This window comes from Aplysia californica, unplaced genomic scaffold, assembly GCF_000002075.1.
Source record: "Aplysia californica isolate F4 #8 unplaced genomic scaffold, AplCal3.0 scaffold00175, whole genome shotgun sequence".
Classification (NCBI taxonomy): Eukaryota; Metazoa; Mollusca; class Gastropoda; order Aplysiida; family Aplysiidae; genus Aplysia; species Aplysia californica.
Window position 1 is genome coordinate 531,479 of NW_004797445.1, and position 13,225 is coordinate 544,703.

The 13,225-nt window shown below is 41.1% G+C and overlaps 2 protein-coding genes across 2 annotated transcripts; both read left to right on the forward strand.

Moving 5' to 3' along the window:
- Window positions 1–461: 461 nt before the first annotated feature.
- On the forward strand, window positions 462–4,412 carry LOC118477681 (transient receptor potential channel-like). The gene is made up of 4 exons (XM_035969723.1): window positions 462–1,329; window positions 2,452–2,518; window positions 3,348–3,463; window positions 4,179–4,412. Exons 1-4 carry the CDS (start codon window positions 1,102–1,104, stop codon window positions 4,410–4,412), a joined length of 645 nt encoding a protein of 214 aa, XP_035825616.1. The 5' UTR covers window positions 462–1,101.
- Window positions 4,413–6,117: 1,705 nt separating this feature from the next.
- Window positions 6,118–12,237, forward strand: LOC101850169. Its single transcript, XM_013082458.2, has 6 exons — window positions 6,118–6,243; window positions 7,042–7,269; window positions 8,344–8,521; window positions 9,515–9,568; window positions 10,579–10,596; window positions 11,787–12,237. The coding sequence occupies exons 1-6, from the start codon at window positions 6,118–6,120 to the stop codon at window positions 11,909–11,911; spliced, it is 729 nt and encodes a 242-aa protein (XP_012937912.2). The 3' UTR covers window positions 11,912–12,237.
- Window positions 12,238–13,225: the final 988 nt, after the last annotated feature.

A 13,225-nucleotide genomic window follows, 5' to 3' on the forward strand; every position in this document is an offset into this window, starting at 1 on the left:
GCTCTGCACGCTCTGGTCTACTGGGCTGCACTCACCAACAAAACTGAACTCTGCCGTATCCTCTGGGCTCGAACCAATGAGCCTATGGCGATGGCTCTCGTGCTGTCCACTATGTACAGCCGCCTGGCGAGATTTTGGATTTCAGACGTCGATCTACAAGAGAAAACCAACAAAATCGGACTGTGAGTACTGGCTTAGATTGGATGAATCAAGTAATTTCAAGTAATATTGGATGCCCCATTCGTCAGATGCATGGACAGATTGAATTGGGGGCAGGCCGGGTAATGGTGATGGGCAGTGCACATTACATCATAATGATCATTACTTAGCTTGATCCAATTTGGTCAGTATCCCATTAGGGCCTGTCAAATTCCGTGGACCTACAAAGATCTGACCTGCAGTGTCATGTGACAAGTACTCGCCTTGTGATTTGCTGTTTCCAAAGTGATCGTTTGGTTTTGAGAAATTTAATCATTGGACCAAAACGGTAGCTTTTATCTCTATTTTAAAGAAGATCTGCCCGATCTGAATATCAAATAAGGATTTGATGAAGCTTTCTGCAGTATGCAGTTGGTAATAGCCAGACGAGGCTGACATCTTTGTCACTTCATTCACGGTGTCTCTCAAAATTTGAACTGTAAAAGTTTTAAATCTCTTATTATGGTCTTATTTGGTAGTGTATAGCTAGCCATTCCGCGTCGGACCTTTGTTGTTGTTGCCTTTTCCCCATTCCACATTCCTTCTTTCCACGAGATGGAGATTCAGATTTTCTTAGTTTGCCGATTTGTGTTTTTTAAAATCCCCTCCAATCAAAACGATCTATAAATCTCACGCACACATTACTTTAAACCCCACTTACAAATTTTAAATCATAACTCCTTCTTCCTCGTGTTGTCAACATGTATTAAGCTATGCTGTTGTCAGCCCAAACTGTCAATTTTCAACTCTGGTACTCCCTACGCCCTTCTTCCGGTCCTATCTGAAATAATTTCATCATGTTGACAGGGACTTTAAATCACACACCACAGCACCCCTTTTCCCTATCCTGGTACCCTATTAAAGTGTCTTCCGACCAGGGAGTTTGGCGAGCTGGCTGTCAAAATGCTGGACCTGAATTATGAGGAGTCTCACGCCCAGGCTCTGAGGTCTTTGACAATCAAAATGGAGGACTTCAAAGGTTACACAGCCGTGGATCTGGCCCTGTTTGGGAAGAACAAGTATTTCATCGCTCACCCTTGCTGCCAGCGACACATCTACAACATGTGGTACGGCTCCATTCGGATACGACAGCATGATATGGGATTCATTCGTCTTCCAGACAGCGTCAAGGTGCCTAACTGACGATGGATGAGTATATCAGTAGGGCTCAGCATTCTGTATTAAATTGTACAAAACTCGAAGGTATCAACACCTGAGGGCGGCCAGGATAAAGACGTAGATCGTAAGAGACCCATTTTTGTTTCGTTTTTAAGGTAATGGATTTAGTTGTCATAGGCTGTTGCCCATGCATGTACTTTTATTGAAAAGAGAATTCGTTACACCCCTGAGTATTAGATACCCATTATGGGTGCTGTGCCTTAGTAGTCCGTCTGTGATTCCTCAAAGATACTTATTATACATATTGCACTGTGCTGTTCTTTGTATAATTTCGAAATTGTATACTCGCTTTTCAAAACATTAAAAAATCCTTCATTTAAAAAGTACCAGAATGCTTCTTTTATACAAGCAAGGTAGAACAGAAAAGGAACAAAGAAAGAGAAGAAATGAAAGCGAGAGGGAAACAGAGAAAGACAAACATTGAAATAGAAAGAGGAGAAAGACGAAAAAGAGAGGATAGAGAGAAAGGGAGAATGAGATAGAGAAAGAAAGAGAGAGAGAATTAGAGAGGGAGAGAGAGAGAGAGAGAGAGAGAGAGAGAGAGAGAGAGAGACAGAGAGACAGACAGACAGAGAGAGAGAGAGACAGAGAGAGAGAGAGAGAGAGAGACAGAGAGAGAGAGAGAGAGAGAGAGAGATGTGGGTTGGGTTGGGGAATGGGTGGTTGGAGGAGAGTTACTATGTATACGAAGGAAGGAAATAATACGCCCCTGTCATCCCTTTCTTTGCTTCTGTTTTGTTTTTGTCAGTTTTGTCTGTTTATTATTCATTTCTGTTTTTTAATTTGTTCCTCCCACTCTTTTTTCGGTCTCCTTCCCACTTTTGGCGCGCGCGCTGTTTGTGTGTGTGTGTGTGTGTGTGTGTGTGTGTGTGTGTGTGTGTGTGTACTGTGTGTGTGTGTGTGTGTGTGTGTGTGTGTGTGTGTGTGTGTGTGTGTGTGTGTGTGTGTGTGTGTGTGTGTGTGTGGGTGTGTGTGTGTGTATTATTTGCCTCCATACTGAGCTTCGCTACTCAAAACCTGTGCAAACAAAGCAGTTTTTAAAGAAGAGAACTTTCTATTTTTTTCTTCTTTCAGATCTTCTTATGTCTGACCTTCATCTTCCCAACACTTTTCTGGGTTGAAATTGTCGCTGAAAAGACTGGTACGTGTGCTTAAACTAAATACAACGATTTTTAGCGTGGCCCTTTGTTCAACTCGTCATTTTTACGGGTTTGTCCCTGAGACTGCTTTGTGGATTCGAGAACTAATCGATTTGAATCTTAAAGATTGATGTCTTGTGCAAAGCACCAAAATGTAAGCTGATATCGTAGACAGACATTAATTATCCTTAGCCGTGACTCTGACACAATTTCGGTTCACTTATGTGCTCACTATCTGACATGAACCAAATAAATGGCACGGTTCAGGGGATGGGGGTGGGAGGGAGAAAAGTGTCGTCCACTCACTCGACTATAGCGAGGATGCTATTTTGTTCTTCATTTTTGACGCTCATGTCGCGCACACCTATCAGCGGCTATAGAAAGCAAAGAGCAGCAGCTATAAGGCGTAATTCAAGTCAATGGCTGGCATCAATTAAAATTTGTTTTTCAATCATGATAACCATGCAGAGACATTTATTAATTTATCTTTGATTGGAACTGTAGCATGCAACTCTTAGCTACGAATTACATTGTTTTTACGAATCACCATCAGTGTTCAACTTCTATACGACAATACCCCAAGAGCAAAACGTTTACTTTAGTTCAGTTGCTGCTTCAAACTTGCCTGTTTTTACTTTTCAAATATTCTAGCGGCCTTCCAGGTTTTTAAAAAAAGAATCTGTTGTAAAGAAGGCAAATATGAAGGTAATAAAGTACTCAAACATTTGGCCTTATCCAGATACACGATGGACCTATTTTTTGCCCCGGAGTAACGACATGAATAACCTGTTATGTATAAAACTGACTCTCTCACTCACACTTGGTATTCAGGCCGAACCAGGATGACATCTCAGGTAGAAAATTCAAGCCATTCACTTCAGAAATCGAAGGACAAAACGAACAGTAACCAGGGGGAACTTGACGAGAATGATCAAAAGAAAACAAAGGTACGTTCCATCCAATAACTAATATTGTTCCGTCTTCGGTAGATGGAATTAGGCGCACGGTTAACTCAGTTGGTATTGCTCTGGACTACAGTGTGAAAGACCCTGGTTCTAATCCCCAACGGGAGATCTGAATTTGCATTACTTTTTGGGAGTTTTTAATGCTCTCCTCCCATTTGGCCCGGTCCTATCGCCGACGGATGTAAATTTCTGAGGTCCTGTCTCCCAAATAGACTTCCAGTGTTGAAAAGGACGTTAAATTTGTGCAATGACATGAAAAATAGACGGAAGTATTAAAATTTGGTGCAAAGTGCAATGCTTTTGAGATTTTAAAAAAAAGCCCCTCCTACTTCTTTCCTTTTCCGTGTTGTTTCTGAAATGTTATCTAAATTTATTACTTGCTCAAATCTCTAGATTGTGATTTTTATGACAATAACAAACTTTGCTGCAGGGCGGACGGTACTCGCTGCTACTCGTTGTTCCTAATACATTCCCCATGTTCTTGTTATTTCTGTCTCATCTCGTTTTTTGTTTCATCAGTAATTGAACATGGCTGTGCCAGTGTTCCCTCCTTCAAATAGAACACCTTACAACTAGTATTTTCGACCAAACAATTAACACCTATTTCCTCTGACAAAACCAATTTCAAACAAATTTTACGAGACGCTCGAGTTCGGGAACCTCTCTTGACTACTTTCCCCGATGTGTGTATCAACAGGACGAGCTGGCTACTCTGGAAGCGACGGTCGTGGATAAAGCTGGAGACTCTTACTTACTGATCCAGAAGCTGTACTACCTGTGGACTGCTCCCATCACTAAGTTCTGGATGACCACAGTAATTCCATCATTTATTAAAAATTATAAACATTGCTTTGGTGACACTATCGACAGATTTTTGACCTTTAGGAGGCGGGGTGCGTTGAACCTGCCGGCCAGGCAATTTTTCATTTGAAATGAAGTACACAAACTATTAAAAAAACACCCAAAAAAAAAGAAAAGACCCCCCCCCCCCCCAACCGTATAAGCGTTACAAAGGCGAAAACCCAAAACATTTGATATTTTTAACGAACTATTCATCAACGAATACATTATACTTTTTCACTGAGGATAAAATGGCAATAAAATAATAACTTTATCGGTCGCTTTGGAACTTACGTTAAAATATGATTTGATACCAACTACAGTATAGAACTCTTAACAGAGACACACACTGGGGAAGCTGTTCAACCAACCAACCAACCAACCAACCAACCAACCATCCAACCAACCAACCAACCATCCAACCAACCAACCAACCAACCAACCAACCAGCCAACCAACCAACCAACCAACCAACCAACCAGCCAACCAACAAACCAGCCAACCAACCAAGTAACCAATCGACCAACCAACCAAACAGTGAACCAACCAACCAATCAACCAACCAACCAACTAAACAACAAACCAACCAACCAACCAACCAACCAACCAACCAACCAACCAACCAACCAAGCAGCGAACCAACGAATCAACCAACCAACCAACCTAGTAACCACCTCCAACTCGAGATATTCCGCTCGTGAAGCCAGAGGGTGGGAGCTGCTCAGTTTGTTTAGGCCCAGTTTTTCATAACTACAGCACTATAACATTGTAGTTGTAACTCAAGTTTTTTTATTCTCCACTTTCAAACTGGTGGTGTAGAGATAGTCCCTCTAAAATGTCACTTCAGCCTGTATTGTTCAATATTTCTTCCTTTTTGTATGCAAATCAAAGCAAACAACTCTGTAAGATTTCAACAATGAATGTTCTTAAAAACAGTTGCAAAATAAAATTCAATTCATACAATCAATCAATCATTCATTTACACTTTTTGAAAGTGTCAATGTTAAAGTCCATCATGCAGGATACAGTCGAGGCGGGGTGGGCCGTTGACAAACTGAACCTGTGACAAACTGGGCCTGAGACAAACTGGCATGCTTCCGAACATGGCTACAATGTTGACGCATTTGGGCTAAAGTTCTGAAAACCTACTATATATACAGCTCTCCTCGGTCCTACTAATTGCAACCGGAGCCGTCCGTATACTTATTTTTTAAATTATGTTTTTGCCTTACGATTTTTAAAAATAATTTTTGTTTGTTTGGTAACAAAACTGGCCTAAAATCACAAAACTGGACAGAATTGACAATTTGGTTTGGACAGCTGATTTGTTATGAGCCGGAAGTTGGACGAAGCAGACCAACAATCTCTGATCGTTTTTGTTTTTTTCCTTTCGCAGTTTAGAAATTGTAGACCCTGCCTTTGTTTTCGTGCTCTCTCCCAACCTGCCATCCTCCCCCATTTCCGGCTCCAGACGGCCCCGGACTGCAATTAGTAGGACCCACTTTCCTTGTTATCAGTTAGCGCTCTCAGATCCCCATGACACATACACTTGCAAGCTAAGAAAAACTAAATATTACATGAATTAAATAATATGTTATTGAAGGCAGTGTTCTTTCACAACAGCGGCAATTTTTGTGCTGGATTGGTTCACACTTTGCCGTACGATTATGGCTCAAGTAGCTAACGAGTGCCATAAATGCCGGCTACAGCGAGTGCACGGGAATGACATTGGTATTAACACGTGATTGTTATCTAAATTTGGTCTTTTCTCCCGCCAGCTGTTCTATACAATCTTCATGGCACTCTTCACCTACAACCTGATGATGCCGTTCTGTGGTAACCGCCACATGAACCTTGTGGTGGCTGTTTGGCTCGTCGGTCTCTTCTTTGAGCAACTCTACTTGGCTGTTGTTAAAAGATGGGTAGGTCAAGGATTTCTGTTGGCGCGTTAGAAGGTTGTAGACGTCACATAGTGAGCTTCAAAACTACGAGTGTTTCCCTTTTCCAAGCCTTATTAGATTTTGGCAAAGCTGTGATCTTAAACGATATCAACGAAGCTTCAGACCTATTCCAACATTCTACACAGTAACCCGGGGATGTATGCTTTGCTTTGAGTGTGGTATGAATTTGAAAAGTTAAGTCGCTTAGCCTCTAACTCACACAATATAACATTATACGCACCATGTTAGCAATATACCTTTCCACAGACTTAAGGATGTTTGGCTTGCAAGACAGAAAATGTATCAGCTTGTACACCCCAAACAATTGCATAATACACAATTCTTACTAAAAACTGTGCATCCATTCATTTCTCAAAACTGTATCTATCTTCATTCCATTTATCAAAACTGCACATATATTTGTTCAATTCTGAAAATTTTCCCTTAAATTTATATTCTCGTTTAATAAGTCTTTATTTTACGCCCCCCCCCCCCCCAAATCGACACACTTTAGATAATTTAGGAGGTGGGCTTCGACCTGCCTGTCTGGGACAACCCGGGATGAGAGGGATTCAACGTTGCAGCAGAAAGACTGAGTGATATACTCGATACAAATTACGTCAGACGGGAATCGGACTCTTGTCTCCTGCGCGCCACAGTGAAGCTCCTGACCTCTACATCTCAGACACCGGTCTCAAGACTGTGGTCTCAAGACTGTACTTTCTAAGACATCTAGATTATTTGTCTCTGAGCACCAAATTTCTACTCGTTTTTCGCCAGCACTTCGGCCGTGTCAGTATCGTCGCCAACGTGCGGTACATGCTGGTGATGCTGGTCACTCTGGCCCTGATCGTGGTTTTCCGCATCCTCTACTGGCCGGTGCTTCCCTTCTTCATTGTCAAGATTTTCCTCTGCTTCAGCCTCATCTACTTCTTCTACTATGCTATGGGATATTTCTTCCCTGTCTCCAAGACGCTTGGACCAATGCTCATCAACATTACCGTCATGGTGAGTTAGACATGTAGATCAAAAGCTCGTGACAACAGTTAATAGTGTCAGGAGGAATTTTTGTCACGCCAAGGTTTAAACATGTCCTGTCTGCTTGAGGGACGAAATGCTCTACAGTATGTGCATCAACTTTTACCTTTGACTTTGAAGCAATGATAAAAAGAAGAAGAAAAAAAAAGCTGTGCATTTTGTCAGTGACATAAAAGTACAGAGAGAGAAACGAACAGGTTTTTTTCTATGACCATTCTGTGACTGATGTAATGGAACACAATATTTCTTATATGAAGGTCTTAGGTTCGAGCAGTTGGTCTAAGTTAAAAGGAAACACGTAGATTCAATGGTGGTCATACAGCTCTCGGGGCTAATTTATTTTTAAAGACAGAGCATTATCTATTTGATTAATCAGATTTAGGTACAATGCATACACAAGATAACCAATTCCTTTTCATTTGCTGCACACCCACACACACACACGTGCACACACACACACACACACACACACACACACACACACACACACACACACACTCACTCACACACACACGTACATACACACACACATATACACACACACTCACAGATAGATAGATAGATAGATAGATAGATAGATAGATAGATAGATAGATAGATAGATAAATAGATAGATAGATAGATAGATAGATAGATAGATAGATAGATAGATAGATAGATAGATAGATAGATAGATAGACAGATAGATAGATAGAGAGAGAGAGAGAGAGAGAGAGAGAGAGAGAGAGAGAGAGAAAGGGATAGAGAGAGCATACTTCCATAGATAAATCGTAAAGGGTGGTACATAACCTACAATTAAAGGAATAAATACGTTTGTAAAATGTACATAATCCAAAATTAGATGAAAATGTCCTAACAACGTGAACCAGGTAACGATATATAAAAATAGAAAGAAAGCAAATGGAGCGAAAGTAGTATGGGAAAAAACAAACAAACGAGAAGGGTACCACTGTTCTTTTTTCTTTTGATAAGAAGAACAACATCATCTTCACCTATTCACACCCAATCGCACCCATGTCTGCGTCGCCTGCCTGTGTGTTCTAGATGAGAAGAGACCTGGTGAAATGGCTCCGTATCTGGTCCATGACGCTCATCTCTGGCGCAGTGGCTGTCCACGCAGTTCTGTACCCTGCCGCGCCTTTCAACCTAAACACCTTGTGGTCGGCCTTCATCCGGGGCGTCTTTGCCCTGTTCACCACGGACATCTCAGATCTGGACACAGGTATACCAGATGGATTGACGCGTATCAATTCGAGGTTTGGGTTTACGTCATTTTTGTAACATTTCAAAGAGTTGTAAATATAACTGTAAAGGCTTTACGACCCCATCAATACAGTTAAGACCATATGTAAGTATAAGGCGGAATGATACGACCCAGCCTGTCAAGGCCAACCATGATTGAGTGGGGGTACACATCCTAACAGACAGAAGAAATTACTCGATTTATACGTAACTCTAAGTCAGGCTGATGTCAAAATCAATTGCCAAAGACGAATTTATTAAAGAAAGATATTTGTAATAAATGATAACAACAATTAAAAAACATCCACCTGTCAGAAATCGAAGTCACATCTTCTGCAAGCAACGACGTTGACCCTTACCACCACGTCACAGACAATGGTAAAGATGTGTAATTCTGTGCAGCCATGTCTGAAGTAGAGAATGCAAGTACAAAAGGTTTTTGATAGAAGTGATCCTATCCAGGAAGTGTAATACGGACAGGTAGTGCTCTGTCACAAAAAGCGACAGCGTTCGTACACTATTAGTCTACCGTACCGGGCTTTCCCCTCGATGGTGGCGCCTATGGGCCAGCAAGTATTTTCCTTTCCGTACCAGTAGATTTGAACCCTCCTGTCAGAACTTACTGGGCCTGCTACACACATCCGGAATCGTCACTCTCAGTGGGGCCACTCTAGGGTCATCAATGACATCATTTGTAAAAGACACTTCTTATTCATTATGAGAAAAAGGGGAAAGGGGGAGGGGGGGGGGTCGAAATTCATTTTTACCCGACTTTCCAACTTTTACTTTTGCTAAGTTTACCCCTATAGCAATAACCAATGTACTCAAGATTATAATTGTGACTTTGCAATTCTCCACTATTTCATCCATCAGACTTTTAACATGCACATTTGGACATAAAATGGGTTTTTGACTTATCAAAATACAGATCCCCTATAAACAGTTTAGGCATATTTATTTTTCCTCTCTTCAGATGATCCAGTCTGTGCTTGCTTGTATCACGAAACTGGAGAGAAAGGATGTAGAGGTGAGACGCCTTGTGCTCTTTTTTTTGGGACAGTCTCGTGCCTGTATATCCTTTTCTGTACATTTGTATAATGTGCTATAAATTAATTAAATATTAAACTTTGTTATTACGACGTAAAGAAATTACAGGGATAATCAAAACTGCCGGTGCTCAACGATTTAAAACCAATTTGATATTTCTTGTGTGCCGACAAACTGTCTTGTTGATGGTTTTCCAAAATCAATTCAATATTATGATTTTATCGATTCAGTAGTACCGGAGCTACCATTCTTTTGCGAGATGCCATTGTACACAACAGACTTGTCCGTAGCGCTAGCTTTCTCAATTTATCTCACGTTTTCTGCGTTTAATTGCAAATTGTCTAACTATTATACCAGACATTCGTCGCCAATGCATTGGTCTCAAAAAGTGGTGTCTCCCACTGTCTATCCTCTATCTTTTTTGTTTTGTCTTTGTTCTTCCATACTCCCCCCCCCCTCTCTCTCTCTCTCTCTCTCTCTCTCTCTCTCTCTCTCTCTCTCTCTCTCTCACTCACTCACCCTGTCTTCTTTAGCCTCCCCTTTTGTTCTGCAATTTATCTTTATGGCATGAATATCACGGCTGGACCAACAATGCAAAATCATTTAAGAAACGGAGTGTCCAAAAATCAACGTTCATCACAAATAGGACAAAATAAGACGGTGAGAGACTCGAAAACGTCCACAGAAACCAAGTTCAAGAAAATCTAGTTTTGAATTCGAACCGAGGATTTTCGCGTTGAATTCCAGCGTAATACCAGCTGAACCATCGGTGCACACTTACTAATCTTCAAAGAGGGGTCTCGGCAAAGTTTCAGGATTGTATGACCTTGCAGAGCCATATGCAGCTACTGTTCTTCCATGTTGTAAGAAGGTCTTTTATGAAAATGATGTTCGTGTAAACTGCTTCGTCAATATCGTTTTATCTTATGATATACCTTTCCAGTGTTTAGCAGTTCGTTACGTATTCGATTTTTGTCCTTGTATCCGCAGCTCCAGAGCAAGTCGGGTGTAAGTATTGCAAAGTCACTTCTTTGTAAAGGGACTGTTGTTTTTGGCCATGATATTATTATTTTTGTTGCTATGTTTTTTGCTGTTGCTGCTATTTTGGTTGCTATTGTTATTATTGTTGTTGTTATCAATATTGTTTTTGTCGTTTTTTTGGGTAGTTGTTTCTGTTGTTCCTCTTGTTACTGTTGTTTACGGTGGTGGTGGTTATGACGATGGTGCTGGGAGTTGTGGGAATTACATTTGGCCCCCTAGTAGATACAATATAGGTCACTTCGAGGACGGCAGATCTCGCTCTTCTGTCAGAACACAAGCTTTGTTGTTGTTGTTGTTTTTATTGTTGTTGATGATGATGTTGTTGCTGATACTTTTGCTGATGTCGCTACTGCTGGAATTGTTGTTGTTATTGTTGTTGTTGTTGTTGTTGTTGTTGTTGTTTTTGTTGTTGTTACCGTTGTTATTTTGGCTGTTTTTGTCATTTTTGAATGTGATGTCGATGGTGGGTATTGTGATGGAAGTGGTGTAGGTAGTGATGATATGTCGCACGCTAGTGGATACAGCATGGACAAGACCATTTCGTTCATGGGGAAAACACCTCCACCAGAATACAAGCCTCGTTGAGGTTATTGGTTTTGAAATATTCTCGAAAGTGTAAAAAACAATTACACCCACCCAGCTCCACTTAGATCTATAGCTTTCTCCTTTTGTTTAAGTTGGTTATCATCGATTGCACCAAAGATCGGACTAGGCTACACGAAACACGTTTTACTCTGTGTTGCGAAGATAAAAGCTGGGAGCTAACTATTGCCTTTTTACCCACGACCTCCCCTCCCCCAAGAACCCCCAAAACAAAACATTCCCCCGTATAAAAACAAAATTAAAAACAAAAACAACCAAACAACGACATAAAGAGATTATCCAAAGATCTCCACGTTTTGATGGCTCAACATAACCGTCTGACTGACTTCCTCATGTCACTTTTTTCCCCCGACATTTTTTGTATGTTGCTAGATTTTGTACGATTTACTCAGTGCGGAAGAACCTTACACTCTTGTCCGTATTCTAACAGCACGGAGACTTTCTTTTGGGTTTTTAAAAATAAGACAGTTGGTTTTGTGCCTTTTAGGGCCGAGTAAATATTTTGCTTGTATATTACAAACTACTGAAATGTGTTTCACTGGTACTATCAACAGCTGAAGTGTTGAAGAAGATTGAGCGGTGTCCGTACCAGAGCCACGGAGGTTACGTCATAACTCTCCAATACATCTTCATTACTAAACTCATTTTTGGTACACTGATTTTTGCAATATGCAGGTAATACAATTTTCATGGCTTTTAAATACTGTTTCCTGATCTTACTCATTAAAAAAAACAACAATGTGAAGGAAAATTTATATCATCATCATCATTGCCTTTCCCACCCAGGATCAGAATATAGGCCACACACAAACACTTTCCACTTTTCCCTATCCTGGGCTAGCCGCTTGATATCACTCCCTGTCTTCCCACTGTACATCCATTTCCGTCACTCTTCTCCAGGTTCCACATGGTTTTCCTCTTGATCTTTTACCCTGTGTGCAATCCCTTTATTTGTAGACCATGAGGCGTGTGTATGTTTACAAACAACTACTTGCAAACATTGACTAACTTGCTCAAGAATACACACACATGCACACATACACTCTTGCGCGCACACACTTATACACACATACACGCGGCAACACATATGCATACACACACATACATTCAGATTCACAAACAGAAACCGTCAAAATATCTCGCCATAGGTTTAGTTTTAGTAAAGTTTTACGGCGCTCGCAACTGCATAAGGTCATATGAGCGCCAAGGGGTGGATGTCAACAGAGAAGCCCAAACAGCGAATCAGGCTTATTCTGCTCACCTCTCTAGCTTCAACAGCACACAGTCTGCTTTGACTATCAAGGCACTAGTTCACAAGTGAGTGATAAACATACAAAAGAATCACAGGGAAAATGACGATAGTAAGGATGAGCAAAGAAAAACCCGCAGTTCCCCCTATGTTGTTCCGGCACAGTATGAGCATGGCATTGATAAATCAGCCCATTTACAATTCTACTGTGCATAAGAACATGTTATTACCCCTCCTTTAGGAATGGCCTAAAGACACTTCAGTCAGTGGCACTGCCTTGAGCCCGGGGGGGGCATATCGCGCAATAACAAGACAAAAACATTTTTAAAAAGGCCGCTCTTATTCGTGCATTTGTTTTTGCCCCCTTTCCTTCTTTCCTCATAAACAACAACAACAACAACCACAACAACGATGACGGCGACGACAACTACAACAACAACAACAGCAACAGCAGCAACAACAACAATAACAACGACAACAACAGCAACAACAACGACGACAACGACGTCAACAACAGCAACAACAACAACAACAACAACAACAACAACAACACAACAACAACAACAACAACAACAATAAAAACAGCAACAATAACAACGCCACAACAACAACATCATCATCCAGTGCCAGATCTGCGACAGACATCGGCGTTCATGATTTTCCATTCATTCAACAACAACAACAACAGCAACAACAAAACCCACTACAAAAACAACCACAACAGCAGCAGCAAAACTGACCTCA